General features: G+C 49.5%; 1 protein-coding gene across 10 annotated transcripts in view; it reads right to left on the bottom strand.

The window, feature by feature from the left end:
- Positions 1 to 25,603, bottom strand: part of LOC100121750 (rap1 GTPase-activating protein 1) — a 148,529-nt gene that overhangs the window by 31,956 nt on the left and 90,970 nt on the right. For 7 of the 10 annotated variants that reach the window (XM_031923381.2, XM_031923380.2, XM_031923378.2 and 4 more), the window contains 2 exons: positions 18,931 to 19,030; positions 18,256 to 18,348 (listed from right to left, as the gene is read on the bottom strand). In XM_031923381.2, coding sequence (XP_031779241.1) covers positions 18,256 to 18,348; positions 18,931 to 19,030 — 193 coding nt within the window. Of the gene's footprint in view, positions 1 to 7,194; positions 8,183 to 18,255; positions 18,349 to 18,930; positions 19,031 to 25,603 lie in introns of those variants that run through there. The other 3 variants (XM_031923384.1, XM_031923383.1, XM_031923385.2) reach the window with 2 other exon arrangements.

Below are 25,603 nucleotides of genomic sequence, written 5' to 3' on the forward strand. Positions count from 1 at the left end.
GCGTAACCCATCGCACACAGCCGAGAGTATATTATGGACTCTATACACTGCACTGCCGCGAAAAACTGCAGACACGCGAGCGCTTGGAGAGAGAGAGAGAGAGAGAGAGAGAGAGAGAGAGAGAGATAGAGAGAACGTTTTTCATTCCTCAAGGCAACCCGCCAGTCATCATGTACCCTCGAACGGGCGCGCACGGGGGATATATACGGCGCCCGCAGCGAGAATAACGAGATTTCTCGCGAGCTAGTACATGAATCAGCCGGAGAAAATAACGAAGATAAAGAGTATAATACAGAAACAGCGCTGTAATATCGAACACGAGTCACACAAGTTGCCCGTGCGCAGGGGTAACTCATACAAGAGAGAGAGAGAGAGAGAGAGAGAGAGAGAGAGAGAGAGAGAGAGAGAGAGAGAGAGAGTCTAATTGAAGCCGCCTACGCCGGTTTACGGCCGGACGCGAAATCGAAAGCGCTATAACGCGCGCGAGGAATATGGCGGCTAAGGGTTGCGGGGCGCGTGCAGCCCCGAGAGATCGATGCGGAGACGGGGGCGTTTTCGACAGAGGAAGAGAGTGCGAGAAACTCGATAGCCGAGAGCTGCGCTCTGTACTGGAAATTCGAGGATCTTGTTCTTTTTAATGAGCAGCCTGCATGTGCACTAGTATTTCAGAGCGAGAGTGACTGTACGCAAGCTGCAAGCTCCCGCGCGCAAAGTTGGAAATTCCAAAAAGTTCACGACATCGTCGAGGGAGAGCGGTCTATTATTTCGAGTATTTCCTTCCCGGGAAGTTGTTTTTCGCTCGCGGTAAACAGTCGCGTTTTTGCACCGCCAATGCGCGCGCAGCATAGTAAAACACAAACCTCGCTCCGGGAAACAATTGCAATGCCGCTTCAAACTTGCCGGCGTGTACACACAAAACTATTTGGGCGCGCGGAGCTGCAGAACTCAAAACTTCCGAAACTTTCCGAGTGCCGTCCGTGCTTATTCCTTCACCGATATACATTCGCGGCTACACGAGCGAGTATGACGGAGGGAAAAAAACGAGTGAGAGAAAAGGATCATAGCGTATCGCTCAATTCTCCGCGCGGCGAATCGAATTTCCCGCGCGCGCACGTGGAGGGACAAATGCAGTCGCGCGGCACGTCAAGCTCGTATTTATCACACCGCGCTGGACACCGCTGAACAATGTAAATGGCTGATTTTGCGCGAATGGCTGGCGATATTTCCTCGTTCGCCCCAGCTGCCGTGTGATTTAGAGACTGCCGCGCACGAGCAGCTCTCGGAGCTGGCGAGAAAATTAGCGATTTTTCTCGCCTCGGAGAGCCCTTTGTCGTAATTGGTAGCGACTTTTCCATACGCGCCTAATATAGCGGATAGCAGGATTCAATTTTTCGCCTCGACGGTCCCTTTATCGCTCTGCACGTCAGCTATACTTATTCGAGAAAAGCTCTCTCGAGAATTAGCCACGCGCCGTATAAACAACCTCGACTGCTTACACTCGCGACGAATTCCAGAGACACGGATTTCCTCGCGTCACGCGATTTATCACAATTGGAAAACGCGCGCCGCGACCCCGTTATTGTGAGCCTCTGCAGCAGCCTAAGACAGAGAGACAGAGAAAAAGAACGTCGCGTCTAATTCTTCCTCGCGGCGGCAGCGAGTGATTTACAGCGCGGGAGCTAGTTTTCGATTTATATTACACGAGCATAAGTTCGAGGAGCTGCTGAAGAATTTACGGAACTCTCTCTCTCTCTCTCTCTCTCTCTCTTGCTCTCAAGGGATCGGAAGAGAGTTACTGCACGAGCCGATTATTATATCAAGAGTATCTCGCACTCGATTGGAGCGTATAACTTAATAAGCGCGCGGCTGTAATTGAAAGCGCAAGTTTTACACGGCGAAGCCTCCCGCGAAAGTGTACAAGGCAAAAGTGCAAACAAGCCGCGCGAGGAGATAAGTTTGATATTGAGCAACTTCGTTCCGTAAAGCCTCGGCGTACAGTCTCAAAAATACATAGCAGACCGCGAGCGAGAGAGCAAACTTTCATTATCGGCCGCCGACGCAGGAATTCAATTGCCTATTTGCTTAACCCCTTTAGCTTCTCTCGAATGAGATCTCGCCGTGTTTGTTTGCGCTCTTTTCAGAGCGAGAGCGTATAACTCACATCGATCGGCGCGACATCGATGCCGCGCGTCGCGCGCTCTATAAGCACGAATCTTCGCCGGAAGCCGTTTATTAGGATTCCGGCGACAGGGAGGGAGGAGGGGGAGGGCCCCTTAATTACGGCTCTTTGTGCCTTTCCGAGCTCTCTCTCTCTCTCTCTCTCTCTCTCTCTCTCTCTCTCTCACTGCAGTAGCGGCGCGTTATGAGTCAACGCTTGCTGCCGCTTTTTTCTCGCTCCTCCTCGTTGGCGGTTTCCGTTTTCGGAGCGAGAAAAGCGTGGGTGGAAGCGGCAGAGAGAGAAAGTTGTTGCAGCGTTATTAACGCCAGCAGCAGCGTAGGTTTTGGTGTTTCTGACGCTAAAGCTGCCGCTGTTTTGTATAGCTGCAGTTACGTTTGACGGCAATCTCTCGCGAAATCCATCAGAAGCCGATGAAGCGACGGGGCGGGATCGAACTTTTAGCCGACTCTATCGGCACCTTAACTAGCTCGAGAGAGACGCTTTGGCTAATCGACGACAAAACGGCCCATTATGTGTGCAGTGTACTATGCGCGGCTGGCCGCACGGCGATCGATGCCGATACTGCGGCGCGAGTATAGGTATAGATTGCTGCACCAGCGCCTCGAGGGCTTTTCGAGAGGCCAGCTGCCGCTGTGTGCACCTGGCCGAAAATATTCGGTAACGCGGAGATAGCGCGGCCAGCGGTGAGATAGTTTAGTGGTTTGTTTATTTTACCGGAGCCGATGATTTGTTGCGAAATAAAATTTATTGCTGCATGTATCCCAAGGACTGTTAACGCACATATATATGCAGCTGAAGACTTTGTTGCAGTATACATGCATTACGTACAGCGCAGGTTCATTCCGCGCGCTTATTATAGTCTCGCGTAACCTCGTTGGAAGAGCGTAGAGGCCGATGGAAACTGTAAACTATTCCCCACGTATAAAATTAATGTTTCCGATTAGCAATTACCGCCGTGTATGCCATACTCACGAGAGAGAGAGATTACAAGGTTTTCGGTATCAAGTGCGCAGCTCTTGCTCCGTTCGTGGAAACACGTATTTTCAGAGCCACTGTAATGATTTCGGGCGAGTCGATTCGAAAAATTCAATCGCCGAGCGTGCATAACCGGCGGAAAGTAAAAAAAGAAACCAATCAATGGAAAAAGCAGCAAATCATCGAGTCGTCGGCGTGAATGACTCCGTTCTCGCAGCGGCGTGTTTGTAAACGCGGGCTTATCTAATCGATCAAAGTAAAGCGACTACACGGCTCCTCGAAGGTCGATTCCTTCTCAATGATTCGCGCAGCTGAATCTCGTGTGCAGCCGCAAATCGATTTCGTCTCTACACGATCGTGGGGGTGTAGGACTGAGAGACAGAGATAGAGAGAGAGAGAGAGAGAGAGAGAGAGAGAGAGAGAGAGGCGCGGATTTAATTGCGATAGAGATTCGGTTCCTTTGTTTGTTCGAATTTCGCGAGCGAGCGATTGGTTATCGATCGACACGTATATTGGAGGGCATATACGGGAGAGTCAACCTTGGATCGGTGACACTGAGATTTTTCGATTATGCCTTTCAAATTATATATGGGTGTTGACGCGCGGCCGAGGATACGAAAATACCCCGCAATTCGAGTGCAGCGAGATGGATTGGATGCGATATGATGCGCGTTCCGAGAATGAGAGATCGAAGGCCGATGAGAAATGAGTTGTCTCCGCGATTGTATAGGAACGTGTTTCAACTTTTCCCATAGTGTGCATTATCGAGAGAAGAAACAGCGATAAGGCGCGAGACACTAATCTTCCCACAAAAAACGATCGTTTAATCACGCTACAGCAGATTAAAGCTATCGCCAGCTCTCTAAAACACGGCGATCAATAATAGGCTTCGTAAAAAGCGGCACGACGATGAACGACTGATGAAAAAAAGAAGAAACTTGAATACATCCAGCCGGGGAAAATGGCCTATCGTCTAAACAGCAGCCTCGAGTCGATAATAACCCAAGGGAAGAGAGGATCAGCCACTTTTCTCCGCGCTCCTAACTTCTTTTCTCTCTCTCTCTCTCTCTCTCTCTCTCTCTCTCTCGTCGATCGAGGTCAGATTCGATCCGAAAGTGCTTGAGAAGAGCCGGATGATCTTCGCCGCTTGTTTGAAGAGGAATATACGTACACGGCCGATATACCGCTTTACATTAGACGCGTATACTTGGCTCTCGCGCGGCGCACAATGAAGTCGCTTCAAGTGAGTTTTGGCTTTATGGCTGCGCTCGAGTAAACGCGTCTTCTTCTTCTTCTCCTCCTCCTCTGCCAACGCCGCCAACGCCGGTGAGTCATGTGTAGTCGCCTTGTGCGAATTGAATAAATTCAGCGGACTCTGTGTGCATTGCAGCAATTTTTAAATCAAACGTGTATCGCCGACGATGTACACGTTCTCTCCGCCGAAAAATCGTTCGCCTTCAACGCGGCACGCGTGCGCTAAAGTAGAAGAGTCAGCAAAACGCTCGCGATTACTGCACACATCGGGCTCGGTGTAAACAGCGGCGGGGAGTCTTGTGCAGCAAACAATACCGTAATCCCATCCGAGCGATTGTATAATCATCGCGAAAGACTTTAACGCTCAGCTAGCGCAGCAGGCATGACCGTGTGCAGCGCGCAGCCGAGTCAACGTTCCCTTTATGCTTTATATATACATCTCCCGTCAGCAGCGGCGCTAACTGCCTCGCAGGAATTATTTTGATTCCGAGTGGGATTAGGTAATGAGGATCCGATTCTCGTGTAATCGCGCGGCTGATTCGCGCTTACAACTCGGATTAGAGCGATAAATGCGATTCCAAGCCTATACTGTACTGCAACGACATAATCGCGGATATTGTTCTCGTTATAGCCGCGCGTCGGATCAAGCAAGGACTCGCGCTCGCTATAATTAAGGAGGCGAGCTTATTTCTCGGAACTTTATATATAAAATCGACGGGCTGTGTAATCCGTCGCAATTCCAGACAATGAGCCTCGACAAAAGCGACAGGGAGAGGCTGAAATGTCTCGAAGGAAATTTTCGTTCCAACGTCAATCATCGTTACGAGATATACGCTTCTATGTAAAGCTGGATCTCCGTTATTTCAGATTTGTGTACGATTACGAGGCACGTTCCGAGAGAAGCGTTGAGAAACCCTCCGGATGTAAAGAGACAATAATATTTTTCGATAAAAAAAGAGAGCTTCATAGCTACACACCTACTGCATCAAAAGAAAATAATTCCGCGCGCGTATACGCTCTCAACTTTTCTAGAGCAACCGCCATGGGAAAACCGCGGCTCGCGCTCGCGCGTTGTAGCCTCGCCGGTTTCTCGTAACGGTCGTGACGTGCTGCTCCCCTTCCAGTTCGTTTCTCGGGTGAAAATCGCGATCACGAGCCGACTTTTTTCTCTCTGTGTGTTCAGTATGACACATGTAGCTCTACGAGAGATGGATGCCTGAGGTCAGCGGTCGGTTAGTGAGTATAGTAGACGAGACGACGAGAGAAGAATGAAAAATCGGTCGCGCGCGCGGATGGCAACGGCACACACATGTGTATGAGTGTACAGCGCTTTGGTCTGTTGTAATCTGGCTTCCTTCGCGGAATGCGGATTTTCTGTTTTTGGCTCGAAGCGATGCGTCTTTTTCGTTAAAAACAACGGGACTATAAACTTCGATTAATTGAATCAGGTGTGTGCGCGTTGTCGTTATTATTAGCCTTCGAGCGGCACACTTATAGAGTCATACGTCGCGGCCACAAAGAGCAAGCTCGCGGAGGGACTATAATTAGAGCAAAAGTTTCTCTAAAACGAAAGTATCAACTTTTTCCCGAGAGCAGCGTTCATCTCTCCGCGTAGCGAAAGAACAACGTCAGCGACGACGACTCTCGGCGAAACTAGTTTCCAATTTTTCGAAATCCGAGCAAGGTCTCTCTCTCTCTCTCTCTCTCTCTCTCTCTCTTTGTTCCTATTCCAACTCGATTTTTCCGCGTTCTAACGGAAGATCCGTGCGCTCGAGTTAAATTCGGATCCACGTGCGAACATCTCGCGGCTTGCATTGTTGAGCGCGAGTAATTGCAGCTGCAGCGCAGACTTTCCTGAATAAGATGTCGGCGATACGATAAAACTCGCGTGGAAGTCGCGTACCAGTTCGTCGTCCGCTTTCGCGACTTTAATTGCTCGGAGCTTATTTATACTTTTCCCTACGCGCGAGAGAAAGATGGCGACTTATCTTTCTCTTCTTTTATTCTGACTTTTGAGCGCGAAATATAAAGGATCAAACGGTAAACATTCGACTAAGTATATACGTTCGGCCGATGTGCGTCAGCGTTCGAACTTTGCCGCGGGATACTGGCGCGAGAAGTTTTCGTTGAATTATCATGCTAATCGCGAACTTTTCCGAAAGTGGCTTTACATCACACTGGCCGACTGGTGGAAGCCGGAAAATTCTTTCAGGTCAAGCGTAATACTTTAATTGGATCGTCGTCGTCGTTGGCGCGTGATTAAAATTTTTCATGAATGAAGATTCGCTAGCTAGCGCGCTCGGCGCTAATTAGCATTTAAATAATCCGATAGATAATTTCGAAAATTTTCCCCCGCGACAAATCTCGCTCTCCTTTCACGTGTGCAGCTTGTCGCTCTCAAGCCGCGCGCATTTCGAAATCTAATTTAAATTCCAGATTGGATCGATGTGTGCCCTCTCGCGGAGCTGCATTTGAATTCAATTAAAAACGAATGCGCACCGCGGTGAAAGTGAGCGTCTCGTCAAATAAACACGTAGCTGTGACTATAGTATAGTATAGGAAGAAAATTGCATTTGTTTACACACATACACATACTGGGACGTGCACGTCCGTAAACAAGCGGGACTGCGCATCGGGAAAGATGAAATCAGAGTTAAAAACGGCGTCCGCGCGAGCTAAATCACCTGACATCGATTCCGCGAGAGGAAAAAGCATAAGAGAAGCCGCAATACACGTCTATGACTCATATCGGAGATGAAAAAGAAACGTCGCGTCCTCGTTCTCACCTGGGACAGTAGCTTGGGCAGAGTGTGATTGTGCGAGTTCCTCTCGGCATTGGCGTTCCTCTGCTGCTGCTGGCCAGCCTCCGACCTGAGGTCGTGCCTCCACCGCAGTACGCCCATCATGACCGCTGCGGCTCCGCCACTTCTTATTTATATTGTGCAGCGGTGTATTATGCGCGCGGATAACCGGACAACGGCGGTGCAGCTGTCGCGCGAAATTCAAACAGCCGCGGAGAGATGGCAAAAAAGCCGAGGCGTGTGTATGTATGTATATACACGCTAGACTCTCCGGCGGCAAAACCGGTTATCGCGTGTGTATATATCGGCTGTGTGTCTCGTGTATAGGTGAGTGAGAGAGCGGGGCTTCTATATATTTTCCTCCTCTGCAGCAGCTTCGCACAACAAAAGGCTGTATATTGCTCGTAGGCTCTCCTCCTTTTCTGAATTACACGCACACACACTGCGATATTATATGATCCTCGTGGCTGAGAGCTGTGTACTGCTTATTCACTCTGCGTTCATAGGAGCGTCAATCCCGACGACGATCCTCGATCCGGCATGACAGCAGCGTCGATATCTCTCCGGCGACGTTCTCCTGGCGAACGCAGCCAGTCATCATCACACTTGTCCCGATCGATCACACTTTTGCGTACACGCGCACGGGCATACACGCGAGGAGAGAAAGAACGAGCACGAAATGGCCACAGTGTACCGGGAGAGCGCGAGGTCAGAATAGAAAGTGTTGCTCTCTCGCGCGCGCGCGTACGTGGGCGTATGTAGCATGCAGACGCGAGAAGGAGCGAGCGCGAGTGTGTGTACGCGAGTGTGCGGGGATATAGTACACAGGAACGAGTGAGAGAGAGAGAGAGAGAGAGAGAGAGAGAGAAAGAGAGAGAGCAAGATGGCGCGACGCACTCACTCGGCTGAGGCAAAAGCGCGACTGGCGCGACTGGCGCGACTGGCGTAGCGAGCCAGCCGGCGAACCGACGTTATAATGCCTAAAGCTGTCTTCGTCGCTCGGTTGGGAGGAGGGAGAACCGCTGTGCCGCTGCGCCGGCTGCCGGGTTCGAGTGTATATGGCTCTTTATACGAGTGCCTTTTATTTTCGTTGAAAAATTCTGAATATTTTTGACGATTCGGCTCCATCGACGATCGAGCGAGCTAATTAACGCGTAGTTTCAAATGTCCCGTTGCAGATCTCGCTTGAATAACACGCGTGCACCAAATCGATTTTGAAAGTGAGAAACGAGTTTAAGCGCGCGGAGGAAAGTGAAAGGAAGCGTTTAAAATTTTCCCACAACAAAATCGATATGCTCGCATGTAGCCATCCGCAGTAGGCTTAGCGTAATTATTCCTGCATCCATAATTACATTCGTCGTCTTAGGTAAACGAAAGCTATCGAAGAATTCCCCGTCAACGGCGGTTTTCGTCGTTTTTTCCAAACTCAGCCAGCCGCACTGCTCGTCGCTGTTCATTTCGCGGATGGCTGCGCAGACGTGCAGTGCAGCAGCGTCGGCGGTCTTTTCTATATAAGCGCGCGCGCGCGCGTATAAGAGCAACTGCACACGCAGCCGTTGTTACACAATTTTGTGGGTCAATGTTGAGTTCGCGTTGCCAAGGAAGCCGCGATTCGAGACGGGCATAAAGCGACACGGGGCAGAAGTTGTACTCGAGCGACACGTCTCTCTAATTACAGACGGGCGCATCGATAATCCTTTCGTAATTACAATCTGCAACTAGTCGCGCTCGATCCATCAACGTCTTCGCCTCATTAGCGACTTTCCATCGGGAAAACTATTAGCGCCGACTGAGAGAATTATCAACGTTTTAATATTGAGAAAGAGGGCCGAGAGCGCGCGCACCTGCGCCTCGTCGAAACAGCAGCAGCAGGCGAGCAGAGAGAAGGAGAGGAAACGGGAGGACGAATTTCACACCGAGAAGAGGCATCTGGAGCGAGCGCGCGCGTGGCTCCTTGAAGGAGGCGGAGGGAAGGAGAGAATTCCGCCGATCGGGCTTGATATTTTTTCAGAGCTCTCGGGATCGTGCACCGTAAGGACGACCAACTGACGCGTGCCTCGCTCTCGGCCATGTGCTGGGGCTTTAAAATGGCATGTTGCCGCCAAGGAGGACAGATGCGACTTCCTTGCGCGTGTTCTGTATACAAAATTCGAGTGTTCTAGTCGTAATTGTTTTGATTACGAGTGTATTTCTTATCCCCACGGTGAGACGGAGATGATAGCCAGAGCGCAAGCACTCGAAAATTTTAATATAAAAAATGCACGAAGAAACAGAAGCCTCGCGCACGTGCCTCGCCTTTCCTTTCTCAAGGAGCTAATAGCCCATATTTGTTTGACACCGCTCGCGCTCGTATTTCCCTGTTATTATACGCGTCCTTCCTCTGTCTCTCAGCCGGCTCGAAAAAAAGAAGACCTCGTGGCTGTAGTGTACGGGGGTGCATCGCAGTAGCCGAGCGTAATTCGAACCGCCGGCTTTTCCGGTGCAGCTTCTGGGAAAGCATATAGTCGAAAGAGGATAGAAAAAAGAACGCGCCCGATGCGAGTCGAGTAATTCTGTTTTTAAAGAGCGCGTATATCAGAGGGTGAAATGACAGGTGCCAAGAGAATCGGAGAAGAGTACGTCCGGAGTGTGGGAAGCCGGTGAGTCTTTGATAAATATTTGTTCGGCCGCCGAGAGTTTGTTAATTTTCCAGCGCGGCGTATTGATTTTGTGGGTGTATACCGAGCCCGGAGACTCGCCGCGAGTGTCTTGAATTATTACCGCGGGCTACGGCGTCGATTTCAATCCAGGACTGATTCTCGTCGAAAAGTCGCGAAAAGGCGATGATCAAATCGCCGAAAGGGAGAAGCTGCTGCGCGAAGCATAAAAGACGTACACGTAGTCTTCGTCCTCCATAAGAAAAAGAAGCCAGAATACAGTCCTTTGACAATGCGGGAGATGGAACACACGAAGAGAATAATCAAAGCGAAGAAAAAGAAAGGCAGAAAAGAGAAGGAAGCAGCGACGACGACGAGAGCGGATGTCATTTCGTGGTCGACTTATTCCGCCTCCTTCGTATAATACACACTCACACACACACACGTGCGTCGACATCCTCTCCGGAGCCTTTGTCGCGCGCGGCGAATTTGTCGCCGAGATATGTGTGTCGCGCCATTGTTGACTCTCGCGAAACATTGTTGTCCTTCTTCCTCTAAGTAGGCTTTCTTTTCGGGGGATTATACCGGAGCCCGCTACTATATGCTCTCCTGCGAATGTACGTAGCGTGATTAAAGTTTCCTTTTCCTTTCTTCTTTCCTGTGCGCTCCTTTGGCGAAACGCGCAAGGCTGACGTTGCAAATTGCCGGGCGCAGAGAGCATACACAAGCCGGGGGCAAGGTTCTGCTCGTCGTCGCGAGTGATTATGCCACTTGTTCGAGTCGTTTGTTGCGGGTTATGAGAAAAAAAGCGAAAACGCGCAATTTGACCGATTCAATTACACCCAGCGCCTATTTTTAGCTTTGGACTGTATATTTTTACGGATTGTAATACTGTAATATGCACGGCCGCGATATTATGGGACTTTTATCTAGCCGATCGCGCGCTATATTATTGTACCGAACAATAAAATGATCTTTTTTATTACCCGACATTAAAACCCATTAACTGCGGCGCACCCAGGAGTTGCACACAACGGCGGCCGTCGGTCGCGCGCGCGCGACAGAGAGAGAGAGAGAGAGACATGTCATGTAACATTATTAACCGATGAGTTTTCAAATAGCTGCTTTACGTCAGAGTTGAAATTCAAAGTTTAATTCATCAGCGGCGCGGAAACAGCCCGAGAATGCACACGTGCGAGCGGAAGAAAAAATTGTGTATAGCAGAAAAACGCACAACATTTTTCTCAGCTCCATCCGTTCTCATAAAGCCCGCAATCTCGTCCGGCTGGCGCAAAGAAGCGAGCAAAACCCACCCCCGCAATCCCCTCGACCGAAAATCTCCACTATACACCTATAGGTACATCGCACACCACGAGAGAGAGAGAGAGAGAGAGAGAGAGAGAGAGAGAGAGAGAGAGAGAGAGAGAGAGAGAGAGAGAAAGAGAGAGTACAGTCCGAGGCTCTTAGAAGCCCGCGGCAAAGTCCGCCGACGACAATGAGCTCCGAACACGTATACGTATTATATACGTCGCCGTTCATTGAGTTATGCGCAGCCACTGCCGAAATATCGCCGCCAAGGCCGAGCGGCACGCAACTTCTCGCCTATATACACATACACTATATGTGCAGTCTATATGGAGTATGTATGTATGGCAATGCTTTATCGCTCGCGGCTACTGCGGATTAGGAAGGCCGCGCGCGGATCGAGGCCTTCGTCGTCGGTGACTACCGCATTGATATAGGTGAAAACAATGCCTCGAGGGATTGCGGCCGCAGAGCTATGTGCACTGCGGAATCTCTCGGCTCGGCTGTCCGAGCGATTTTTCGGTGATGCGTCGGCCTTGCGGGAGTTTTCGGATTTGCTCGCGTCAATTATTGCCGCGTGGCTCCAGACTGAGAGCTGCTCTACTGTGCTTTTGATGAATGCTAACGCGCTCTTGATTTATCGAGGCTGCTGCTGCGCGGCGATGTGAATTATGCTCTATTAAACGCTCCGCACGTAAAAATAGCGGATATGCAAAGCGCGGCGATAATAAACACGGAGCGAGAATCGCAGCGGTGCGGTAAAACTGGTGACGTTAATTATCGTTTCGTTGCAGCGCGATAATACAACGAATTAGTTACAAATGACGCAACGCCCACGTTCACTTTTTCCCCCGTATATACATGCGGCTATTAAAATTTCGATCGGCCGTGTACAGTTACAAGCACCTGCAAGGGACAACACATTCCCATGACCGAGCGGAAAAGGTAAATGAGAGAAAGAGAGGACGAGTAGCTCCGGAGTTTCGTTACGGGGCCGTCGCTTACGAAATCGGAGTGGATCTTCACGGTTCGCGAGCATCGTGAAAATCTCTCTGACACGAAGTCGAGAGCTTACGCACTTGTTGAACAATTCACTCGCGGTATATCGCTCTGTACGTGTGTTCGAAAGCTCTCGCTGCGGCTTTCGTAAAATCCCTCTCGCCTGCGCGCAAAGTGCGTGCGCGCTGGCGTATTCGAATCGACGCGTTTGTAAATACGCTTCGACACCTGTTCTCGGAATTTTTTGTTGGTAAACTGGAAAAAAACGCGGAGACTGCATGTATATGAGGATTTACGGTGGACGAAGCTTCGTTTTTCTCCTCGGCAGGCGCAAAACGTGTGCATAGCTGCAGAAAACGAACGGAACAGCGCGCGCATAGCAACTCTAAAAAAAAAAAAACACTGGGCGTCTCGCGAGCATTTCCATACCCACGCACTGGACTTCCGGTGTCTGGCTGGTGGTATCATCGCGCCCTCGACCGATCACCATATGCGTACCTGTGCGCGCCTATAAAGGTATACGCACACACACACGCCTACTCGGCCTATGCAGGCCGGAAGAGACGCTGGAGCGCGACTCTGCCACATCCTGCCCTTAACCTTAGCGCTGCGCAATTTCCTTCGGCGGACGTGAACGAGCGTTTGCCCTTTGTGCGATGAGAGCGTGGATATCGTTGCTTGACTGCCCCCCGAAAGATCTCTTTTGGATTATTTTTTTCTCTTGTTTTTCTCCGATTTTTACAGCGGACTATTAGTGAGATTGTTTTTATTTGTTTGTGCAAAGGCTCAGTTTATTCGACGAAACGATCGATTCAACTTCGCAAAAACACGAAATCACAATATCCATTACGCACCTCCGCGCGCAACAAACCGCGCCGATAAAAATAAACAATACAGCGGAATTTGCCGTACTCTTTCGGCGACCCACATGGAAAAAGTCTCTCGCAACAACAACCGTGTATAATAGCCACCTGCGAGATAAAAACACGCGAGGCTTTCTTGGCGTCGCGAGAAAATGCAGAATCAGCAGCACGTATCGCTATCTCGCCGGCGCACGTAGAGGCCATCGACGCGGACAGCGATTTATTCGAGAGGAGTATATACTCGAGGCTGTATTTCCTCGTGTCGTCCTACGCGCCTCGCGCATACACACGGAATAAGTATATACCTGCATGTGTGCACTTCCTCTCGTCGGCGCGTCACGCCTTACGTCGTCGGGTCATTGTTCATCTGTCATTTTGGGCGCCGCGTATACCTATGCACGTACAGAGTACAGCGTATACAAGTATATACATAGAAGGGAGGGACGGGGAGTTATAGGATGACAGTTGAAAAGAAAGGAAAAAAAGAGTGGCTATGATGGCTGATGTGTGCGGGTATAGTGTATACGTGCGCGGGCAGTCGAGTCCGTTATACTTTGGTCGAGAGCTACACTCCGAGAAATATCCCTCTTCTCTTTCTTCCTTTTTTACGTCTTTCTTGTTTTAATGGAGAGCCTTGCCTTCTTTTACGACGTTTTTCACTTTCGGCGGGAAGTGTGTCCCTGCAGCGCGCGTGTTTGTCCGAGTGTAAAGCCACGAGTGGATTTTGACGGGATCAGCTCTTTATTGGCAGCTTTAACTTCTTTTCGTGAATTCGACGTAGTACTCAGCTTTTTATTGTTTAACTTATATTTTACCAAAGTTATTCTTGACCAAGTGCATTTATTATAATTTATAACCAATATTAATTATATATAATTTAATAAAAACGCACAGTGGACATGTATATTGTATTAACAAATGTTCAATGCTGTAAGTTCCATGTGTATGGAATATTATAAAATGGAAAGATAAAAAATCCTCGATAATAAAAATTCGAAACGGGCAGTTCATACGGAGTTCTCGAAAACGACCTCTACAATTCAAATCCTAGAAGCCCCCTAGCTTCCGTCGGTAAGACGGCTTTTCCACTTTACCAGCAGTACCACATTTACCGTCTGCAGTTCAAACCTCTTACCGACACCGCTAACACTACTTCCTTCTATACCGGCAGAAAAAAGCAGATCCTGCTCTCATCGACGACATCGTCATCAACAGAGTTGAGTTTCGTCAAACAGCTGCGCCACCGCGAAAAACTCGGGGTGTAAATAACAGAGGGATAGGGTGCGGTAATTTCGCTCCTCGCAAGGCACGTGGCCACCACATGACCGGACGTGGCTGCGCCAGCGAGTACCGATTTGAAAAAAAAAGAAAAAATGAAGCGCTCCTCTATCCGGCAGCGCGCAAAAACGTGTGCTCGCGTCGGCGACTTCTTTTTGACTGCACGAGATGCAATTACAGGCGCGCGAAGTGACAAGATTCGTAATTAAATGCCTTTTTTACGCTGTGAGAAACGTCGTGACTCGACTGCACGCGTGAATGAAAGGGTTGCCGCCTTTTTTCTTTTTTTTTCGCGAGAGTTTCGGAATCATCCTGTGTGAAATGTGAATACGCATTGTCGGCTTTCAAAGAAGCTCTTCTGCAAAGCTTGGATATCCGAAAAAAGCGTTCGAACAAATCTATTGGTTCTAGCGTAAAAGTGCACACTCGTAAATTTTTCATTTTCGCTAAAACCTCCACGCTACGACATAAAACAACGCGATGTAAAAGCAAACGCATCATTCTGCACAACGATCTGTTATGCTTTTATTTTTGTAAAATCCACGATCCCGACTAGATACACGTATACTGGGCAGTTAAAAAGGTAAATTCGCGTGTCGGAATTTGAAAGGCCGCTGCATGGTTTAAGTGCACGCACGTTTGTGTATACTATATCGCGCGTGATTACTATGCGGCCGGTCGCCTTGACTCGGTTCTTGAGCTCTGCTACTATTACTACGGGATCTGGTGTTTATTATGCTAATGCGCGCGCTGGAATTGAATCAAGATTCGTTACGCCCGTCCGTCGTGATGCGCTGCGGGGGTATGCGATGTATAATACCTTATACACGAGGATCTGTAATAATTTTCGCTGCGATTGATCGTTCTTATTAGAAGCTATTCGGATTCATTATTTCCCGGCTATCATCTCGATAATGAGATTTTTTCAACTTTCGATCAACTACGCGTCGGAATAACTGTACACCGGAATCGAGATTTTTATCGGCGAGTGCACTGCTCATTGTGGCGATAAATCGACTTTCTCCGTGCCGAATCTCTTTTACTTTTTACCCTTTATTAAAAATCCTTCGAATATACTTTAATGAGCCTCTCGGCTCTTTCCCTATTTAATAGGCCGTGCGGTACGTATATGAGTTACGCGTGTACAGGTGTTGTATTCCTTTCCTGCCCTCCTCTTCTATCAGATGGAGTCTAGAATTACAGGACAATAAATTAAGATTGTATCTATCCGCGGCGCGATAATTACCACGCGCTTAGCGAATATACTTTCGCGAGAAACTAAACGCTTCTAATCTGGTTTGCCTAGATAAAGTTGAAAACTCCGGCAGCAGCAGCGCAGGCCTTGTGTATTCGCGTTCGGAAAGTAGGTTAAGCCATAACGAGGAACTTCCTAGAACGTATAGTATATCCATCAGGTATCAGGAGGAGAAAAAAAACGAAATCACCGGCGCATCATCATCAGGCGAACGGTAGCTTGTACTTGTTAAACAACCGCGGCGGTATTACATCCAAAGAAATCACGACGCGCCTCGTTACTCTTTCTCTCTTTCTCTCCACACGAGCGAACGCAGCTTGTGTACGGTATATACAAGAGCCGAACAAAAATTCGGCGACTCACGGCTCTTTTTCCGCGCCGCCTCCCCTAATTGATGAACTAGACTCGATCCTAATCGGCCGACTGCGCACGACATCGCAGTCTAATCGGCGGACACGAGATTACACGTATGTGTATACCTTCGGCGCGTGACTGGCACGAATGCTCCGCTATGTGTTTGTGTGTATTGTGCGCGCGATTTTTTTTCACTGTATAAGCGCGAGATGACGGAGCGTTTGAGGGTATAACGGGACAGCGCGCGGTGAAGAGGGAAAATTACGGATGATGATGCGGCGCCGGTTTGTTTTCGATGCTTATTTCGGAATTGGATCGCGGAGCGGTCCAGCGTAAGTCGCAATGATTCGGAGCACGATAAACAATCACGCGCATAACCGTCGCTTCATACCGAGAATCCAAAACTCGTGCAATCCTATAATTCGCGAGGAGTTCGCCGCGCGGCTTCATTTTTCACGGCGACGGTGCGCACAATAGCGCCGATCCATAATACTTTAAACCGCTTTTTTCCGCGCGGGGGAAATTTCGGGGGAAAAGCAGTGGACGCGCGTGAAAAATCAGAGCCATCGATCTCCGCGTAGTTTCGCGCGGCGTTATATACAATGACGCTTCGGCGGACATTATCGTTTAAAGCGCAACGCGGAGAATATGTAACGAAGAGGGCGATGACGCTGTTCGATTCTTATACGTACGATCCGATTCGATTCGCGTCTCGCGCTCGCTTTTTCTTGCGTTATTTGGCATGTTTTTTTTCGCTCCGGCGCGGTGTCTTCTCTCCATGGAAATGAGTTTGTTTTTGTTGTCGCGTTTGCCTCTCGAGAGACTCGGAGGTGTCTGGACATTGTCGACGATGACGAGGAGGCTTTTCGCCGCCTGCAAAGGCACAAAGTAAATATACGCGCGTTTGGCTTGTAGCTTTAAATAAATACACGCGCGTACACGGCGCGAGAGATAGATCGAGATTAATGATTGAGCCGCGCGCGTATGCGTGTATGAATGGCAATGAAGAAAAAACGCCGTCCGGATCTAATTGAATCTAGCAGCGGAGCAAGGTGGCGGGGCGTATACTGTAATAGCATAACGTACGTGTTGCCATGGGAATGCGATCCGGTATGTAAATTTCCGAGGCTCCTTTTTGTCAAACGGTCGCGGTGATGCGAGAAAAAGTTAGACCGATATTTCGCTTGCCATCAGAGCTCTAAGCGAGAAGCCGTAACGACGTCGCAAACCACTTCATCGGTCCCAATTACCCTCGGAAAAATCCTCGTAAACATCGCGTCTCGCTCTAACTAACCCTTCCCGCGACATTCCTGCGCAAAAAGAGTCATAGACCAGTCGCTGCTGCAGCGACCTCGTAATTCCGTCGCGTCGCGCCGTGTTCATCGGAATGACAAATAACGAGCTTACGCCCGGGGGCAGCACAGCTATATAACAGAGAGCGAAAAAAAGTACCAGCCTGCAGCCGTCATAGAAGAATGTCATTTCATTAATTAAATTACGGCACACTCTAAAGACGCTCGCCAACTGCGGCTTTTCCTTCGGGCTCGTAATGTGCGCGCACGCACGCATAGGAGCGATCGGGTCCGAAGAAAAGCGGAAGACGATAACGAGCGTCGCGACGACAGCGGGCGCTAATTCGAGTATAGCGTCGCAGCCGTTGGACTCGTTAACGCGGAGGCGGTAACGCGTGCGCGCAGGTAGAGGCTCTTCCTGCGCGGTGGCCCCCTGCGTGCACCCTCGCCTGCTATATAGGTATATACTGTCATACACGTACGCGCGCAAGACAGGATGCGGGGCCAGAAGCTTATACGTTTGTTTCTCGAAAACGCGAGGTTGTTTGCATTGTATGCAGATTGTCCTTCTTTTTTGCGGCAGCGGCTTTAATAGGACATTTATAATCTTTCCAAAGAAGAAATCCCATTGAGTGATCGGCGACCGCAGCAAGAGAGGAGAATACGGTAGGCAGTACCGAAAATTCGCCGAGCAACGTCGTCTCCGAGAAAACTCTCGTCATTAATCATAATTCAATGCCAATCGCAATTCCCTGGCGTACATCGTCGTGACTCCTCGGGAAAAAAAAACCGAGCATTAAGAATAATCCACAAAGGGAAAAAAGTGGGCGCGAGCAGGAGGAACGTGACTACGTCGATTTTCCGACTCTCGTCGTCCATTGTCACGCGCGAAGGCGGAAGATCCGGCCCGAAAGGCGACGCGCCATATACACTTGGTCGCGCAAGCCAAGCAACTGAGCAAGATACAGGAGTAGCGCGCAGCTTAAAGCGAGTAAGAGAGCTAGAGTAAAAAAAAATTAACAAGAGGAGAAAAGGTATATAAGGTATTCTTTATGTCTCCTTACCTGGCTGAAGTACGGAGGAAGCACGCAGCGCTGGTCGTCGAGGCGCGAGCTCTGCACCCTCTCGAGCAGCTCGAATAAATCCTGCGTCGGGCCCTGCGGAACAGAGGAAGCCAAGGCTTTAGCTACCGCCGGCTCTTCTTCATCCTCTCTCTCTCTCTCTTTCTCTCTCTCTCTCTCTCTCTCTCTCTCTCTAATTAAATGCGCGCGGGCGTAGAGAGAGAGAGAGAGAGAGAGTGAGTCTTTTTTTCTTCCCCGCTTCCTATTATTTTTTTTTCGCGACAAGACTGCGCAGCCTTTGCGACGGAGTTAATGAGATTTCATTCGTCTTTATTTCGGGGAACACTTGTACGCGTTGCGCGCGGATTCTTCTGCTACGTACAGCTGAGATTCGAATCTCTTCCGCGAACTGATAAACGCGTGGGATCCCCGTTGCTTCATACAGAGAGCGAGCTGGCAGTTGGACGGAAAACAATCAAGCAAATGAAAGCCGGATAAACCACCCCCGCAGCGGAATTAAAAAGGTTCACCGAATATTTTTTCCTAATTAAAAAGCCGGGGCTGCAAACAGAGCTCCGAAAATAACCCGGTTAACGCGATCAGCGAATTCCGGGTAATCTCGAACGGACAGCAATGACCGGATTGGCAAAGTGCTATTAAATGCGAATCTCTACTCACCTTGAGCTTGTCGGTGCTCCTGGCATCCTGGCGATCCTCGCCGGGACTACGGGGCGCCGCGCCAGTCTCGCAGTAGACCGACTGCTCGAGCTGCTGCCTCCTGCAAAAGCCAGACAATTGGTTTGGTTAGTCGTCGCTTTTTATACGGAATCGTTATACATTGTATTCCGGTACGCTTAGTCAGCGCTTATGCGGAATATAAATTTTTCCCGATCGTCATTGCAGAGTCTGTTATTACGCTAATGACTGTTACTCAACCCTAAACGATCTCGAGCAACAGGGCGCTAAGAGAGGGAGTAACAAACGGAGCGAGCTGCCGAGTTAATCGCCTCCCCGGCACGCGCGCGCTTCTATACCTATGCCCTACATACACTCCTCTAATGTATATCCCCTCAAGATAAATTTCCCGAAGATCCCCCCGCGCCGGTTAACTCTCCTACGAGAGCCCGAATGCGAGTTTAAAGACTCTCCGGCCATTAGACAGACAGACACACAGTAGAGAGAAGAAAAAGTGCACAAGCTGCCACGGCGACAGCAGATGCACCCCCTGGCCGAGCGGCCGCACCTATATACAGGACACACGCGAGAGCGCGCTGCCGCCGCTGTTTTCGAGGGTAGCGCAACAAGCGAGATTTTTGTCTTCTTCTTATTCTTCGCGAGCGTGAAAGGGACATGTGCTCGCGCTTGAATGGAGAGAGAGGGAGAGAGAGAGAGAGAGAGAGAGAGAGAGAGAGTCTGAAGTGGCGAGCACGTTGGGGGGATGTTCTTTTTTTCGCCCTAATGGCCCGTACTTAAGGATTCTCACAAAAAGAATTTCTCACTGGCTGGTGCTGAAGAGGATGCAGATTGGAGGCAGTTTGTCGGGCCATTGTTAGACGCCCTCGCGGACTCTTTTTCTCTGGCTGATGGTGTTAGGTATACAGCGCAGCGTTTCGAGGTGCAAGATGAAAAAGTTTCTTCTTCTCGGATGATTTTTTTTTCATCAAGACGTACGAGAGCACGTTTGATGGGATGCGGACACATTGTTGCCGGATGAATGGAAGGGTGATTTCGTTATCTCGTGCGATCAGCCTTGCTTTGTCGAGGGAGAAATTGAGCGACTGCACTCCGAAGCCTGATTCGATGAAAAAGTTCCTCGAGGAACCATTGTTTTGTTTTTCTAACGAATCGAAATCTGGCGCGTGTGCGCCAGTCTTAAGATTGCGTAAACACACCCTGTGTTGGCACACATACTCGGTCATCAAGTCCACGATCGTCGCTTTTTACGACTCGCTGAGGCTATAAAACGACAACACGTGGCCATCTGTCCCAGGTGCTACTCGTGAGCTGCGCACACTGGAATATTCAAAGATCCCAATAAAATCCAAGTCGAATCATCCTGCCGTACACATTTCAGCTTTAATTAATACCCGCCAACGCCGCGAGATCGACTTCCGCCATTCATCTTTCCGAATCAACGGTCGCTTCCACCCGCACAAAGGCGAACGGAAAATCGACGGCATCTGCGCGAAGAAGACGAGGTGTCCAGCTGCGCGTCTTGGACTATCTATCAGTCAGCGCGCCTGTGTAGACTTTTATCTATATATGCTTGTAGGCTTCTTGACTCCTCGATGCTTTTCGGAAAAGTGGCCGCTGCCCCGATATCGCTATCGGAGAAAGGAGCTGCAGCTTGCAGCGCCTCGAGAGGATTTCTCGGAGAGTGACTTATGGAGGTGCGCGCGCGTGCCGACGAGCGTTGACACTTTTAAGTGTGTGTATACGATAATACACGCGCGAGCGCCTCGAGAGATAGAAATCTGGGGACGAGGATTACCACGGTCGACTTAGATAACGGCCGTGAATATCGATTGTGTCACGCGTCTCTTCTCTAAAGAGCCGTTGAAGCAGCGCTTTTTTCGATCCTACGTTTTTCTACTCTCTGTTTACTCCATATAGGATTTTCCAGAGAGTCTGATGCTTTCCTCGCTCGGCTGCGTTTTTTCAGGATCGTCGATTAGTCAACGTCAGAGCGCGCCTGGCGGTGGGGTTGTTGGCCAAGTATAATTTCCACCTCACGCGTTGCGCGCCGTTACGTGAAAGTTTTTATTCTTGGACGCAGCGAGCTTGGAGTTTCGCTTCAGAAAAAGGGAAAAGAAATCATCGGCTCGCATGCGCTCGTACGCACAAGTTAACGCGACAAAAGAACCGCATTCCTCCCGCGAGACAAAGCCCCGGGCACCACAATATAACGACCCCGGCATCGAAAACAAAAAAAAAAGAATCGTGCTCATCCACTCGATCAACCCCATAAATCACCCCTTCGTCGCCGGCTAAACGGCCCGCGTGGCTGACCGCTCTGAAAATCGCGAGCCTCAATATCCTCTCTTATAAACTCTCGCTCACCCGCGGTTCGAAACCGGATTTCCCGGCGACGACATTGTCAGAATTCCTCGGACGCTCGTTATTATTGTCACACGCGCGCGTCTCCCTCCGCGTATTATGCACCATACTTTGCAGCAACGCAGCGAGAGCGAGCCAATTAAACGAGTTAATTCAATAAACGCTCGCGCGACGGGACGTCTCGCGCGGAGAAAAAGTGCAACAGATGTCGGCCCAGGGCTCCGGAAAATCTGCATACACGCGACGCTCTCGTGCGTTCGAGCGTCGGACAGAGTATAGAGAGGAATTTTTCGGTGCGTGTCTTTTTGCGCAGTCTGCATCGGCCTCTTTGTTTCCGCGCCGCGTCTGTGCATTATTGTGCGCGCAGGAGAGAGAGAGAGAGAGAGAGAGAGAGAGAGAGAGAGAGAGAGAGAGAGAGAGAAGAAGTACTTGTTACACGCGCTCTGCTGTACGCCGGGATTAAACGGGCGCTAATGCGCTATATGGGGCTGTAGCTTTTTGTTTAGGCTGCAGCCGAGTGTTTACGTTGCCCCGCGCTGCTCTGCGCGTAATACACAGCAGCGGGAGTCGCGCGTATAAGTGTAGCGAAATGTGTGATATTTCAAGGGATTAGGACGGATAATATGCGGCGATGTATACTCGAGCGCGTGTGTACGTATATGGTATGTGGAGTAATAGAGGAGATAAATTTCAATTACGCCTCGGAAAAACCTGTTTCGGGCGCTGAAACTTTGTGCACACATTCATTCATATTTGTAAGGCGAAACGGTTGCGTTGAAAGTTTTAGGGCCGACGCCGGACGATGGTCAGTTTCGGACTCGCGCAGATGCGGCGCTTTATGACTTGTGTCAATATAGAGGCGTGCGTATATTGTGTGCCAGCGAATATTTTAGGGCTCGTTGTCTTGGACGACATTTACAATTATGAATTAGGCTTTCGTGTAAAATAGTAAAAAAGGACATTTCTTTCGAGAGTCCCGCCCGAACGAGAAAGTTCGCGGATCACGAGGTTAACGACTATAGTCGTAAAAAGGGAGCTAGTTGAAAAAAAAACGGTGCGCTAATTGTCGAGACCGTGCTCAAGTAAGTGGCTTTTTTGCCGGAATTTCTTTCGCTCCTGGAACATCATTAATTATCTACGCTATCGATACTCCAGACGAACAAAAGAAAGAAACACATTCCCATAAATTTCATCGATGTACACCGCGCGCGAGCGTCGTCGTTCCGGCTGCTTACAAAAATCATAACTACGATCATCAGCGGTGATAAATCGACGCAAATTTCCCGTCCAAGAGTAAAAAATCTTCCCACTTTATACAGCGCGAAACTACATGGGCGTACTCGAATCATCGTCTCCATCAATTACGTCCTTTTCAGCGTCGTTGCGAACAAAAAGCTATACGGCCGCGCTGTGCGTCGTATAAAAAAGCGCCACTGGCCAGCAGCAGCAGACGACGGAAAAAAAGGAGGTGTAAGCAAAACTGGCCCGAAATTTTCGGTGGGACGAGACGCGGCGATTGAGACACACGCATGAGAAAAAAACTCAGCTCCATCAATCATCGCACCGAACGCACAATAAGGTATGCGCGACGGCGGCGGAGTTTGATTTTTCGTATAAGGAAAAAAGTGGAATCGTCGTCGGCCGGGGTGATCGATCGCGCCGTAAACACAATGTTTTCCACACGGAGCTTGTTGACCGAGCGAAATTCAATTTCACAGGCACTTGCGTTGCCAATAACTGGGATGACTTTTCGTAAACATTCGCGACTTAACTGTTAAACAACCGTTTTGCGCCGATTCCAATCTAAACATTCGCGAACGGCGACTCGCAACTTGGTATGCAAGTACCTAAATTCAAATACTTTGAGTTTTAATTGGAACGCTCTACCGTTAGCGTTAGCGGAGGCGATTACCACAAATTATCCTCGATAAACATCCGTGAATCACAGAATATACCAAGCGCAGCTCGATGATGAATGTTTAAACTAAAAGCAGCGCGACGCGCGCACACGCGACCGTCGTCCATCAGTCCCAATTTTTCCAGCGATGCCTGTATCTCCCCCCCTCCGCAACTAGCCCCCCTACGTCACTCCCGTGTATATGCCCATACTAGGTACCTACCCCACGAGCAAAAAAGAAGGAAGCTGCATCGGTAGCAGGGAAAAAAGATTTTGACGGACAGATGTCCGAGGATGCGTTACGCTCGAATATGTTAATACGTGCGGAGCAATGATTGATCGCGCACCCATAGGAGTTTTTAAAGACCGACGCATGGGCGATCATTAGAGCATGCATAAAGTTATGCTTCTCCGGGACACGCGTGTATGCGCGAAAGAGAGGAGAGATTGTTTTTTCATTGTCTGCGAGATACGGAAACATTGAGTGCGCCGGGCACGCGTCCGGATTTTTCGCCTATTTTCTACTGCATGGAGATACGCTGCTGCTTTGGATTATTAATGATGCGAGATTGGATACAGATTCCGATTCTCCACGGCCCGATCATAGCCAGCGTTTCGGACGCGGGGATAATGGCGATAAGATTGATAATAAATGTATCGGCACGATCGCGATTGATACGTCGGCGGCGGCGACGAGTGTGCGCACAATCCAGAGGCTGTATTGTTGTAACGGAACGTAATTTATATAATGTACCGGCCACGCTCTTGCGTAATGGATTCAGTGTACGGGATAAATGCAGAATTAGTTTATAAAATAATCAATAGCCAGCTCTCTGTATACGCGTAAAAATTCTTCGATAAAGTCGTAAATTAAAAGGTCCCCTGTTCTTTTCGCAGTAATATATTTATCGCGCGCACATAACTTGATCATATCTCCATAAAAAGTGCCATTACTCGCAGTCGCGCCGCGATTAGAATATCAAGCCCTCGCGCGCGAACCAATATATAACAAGACCCAGCGATTCCCTACTACAGAGAAAAAAATCGATCAACTACTCCCCTCGACGTTGCACACGCGTAATCCCTAATAATCACAGATCGAACCTCCTCTGCATATTCGGGATTAGCCCGGAAGCATCTGCCGCAGGTAATATATTTCCGCGCGTGTTTTTTCTCTCTCCGTATGCCTCGCGGTCAGCCACGCCCGATTATCATATCGAGCGTCATCTCCTCCCCCCGAGCGCGCGCGCGTGCGAGTTCGACGACTCTATTAACGGCGCTTATTCGCGCGCTATATATGCGTAATCGATGAATCGAATCAAACGCCCGGCGTACGTGAATTAGTTTCGGGTCGCGTCGTTAGCGGACTCTTTTCTCTCGATTATCCGATCGTTCTATCTCTTTCGCTTTCTCTCTCGAGGAGATTGATGGATGAAGAGTAGCGGCTTTTTACCTCGATTTTCACTAGTTTTCCGGGGGCTGAATCGATATGATCGACGAGGCAGATTGCGAGTAATTGCGGAGCGCGCGATTTCGCACGCTGAGAGAGGAGCATTATTCGATTCTTTGCGGATGTGATTTGATTTTTGTCGGACACGAGAGATCGATCACCGCTCGCGTCGAGCTGGCATTGTGTCCCGATGGTACGACACACACACGGTCGATATTATTGCTCGGGGGTATTTGTTGGGGCTGTTCAGCTGGAGGTAAGAATTTAATAACGCCTTTCCGGCGTATACTTGGCTTGTTTAAACATTAAACACACTCTCCCGAGAAGAACGCTCTCACCGCGCATCGACGAAAGTAATCGCGCTCTTTCGTCATCTCGACATTGACGAAAAACCTCAACGGGTTACATTTACGCGCAGCACTCGAACCCTCCGCTGTGCGCAAAGGCACCTCCCCCTCGCGAAATGAAACCTCGAAAGGTAGAAGATCAGCCACCCATCTGTGGTCGGCGTTCACGCGGCATTAAAAAGTCATCCTTTCACTGCGTGATTTCCGATCAATCCACGTTTACGCGTGCAGAGGCGCGCTGTTTCCTCGAAAGAAAAAAACCGATAATAAAGGGCTGATTTTCCCGCAGAGAGAGAGAGAGAGAGAGAGGGAGGAAATTAATGACGATCTCTCGGGACAGCGCTCGCGCCTCCCGACGATAGGAGCAAAAAAAAATCAAGGGTAAAATAATAAACATTTTTCTTCTCGCGCTCTCCGACCTTGCGCGCCGCGGTAATTTCGGGGGATCGACTCTCTCTCTCTCTCTCTCTCTCGAGGGGTATACTAGCCGTACGTCGGCGTGATATATGTTTGGAGCGGCGCGCGCGCATCGCGGCATATGTCGCGCGTATACACTTTTACGATTCCCTCTGCTCGCTCTCTCATCGGCGATGAAAAGAA

The sequence above is a fragment of the Nasonia vitripennis genome, chromosome 2 (genome assembly GCF_009193385.2).
Source record: "Nasonia vitripennis strain AsymCx chromosome 2, Nvit_psr_1.1, whole genome shotgun sequence".
NCBI classification, from domain to species: domain Eukaryota; kingdom Metazoa; phylum Arthropoda; class Insecta; order Hymenoptera; family Pteromalidae; genus Nasonia; species Nasonia vitripennis.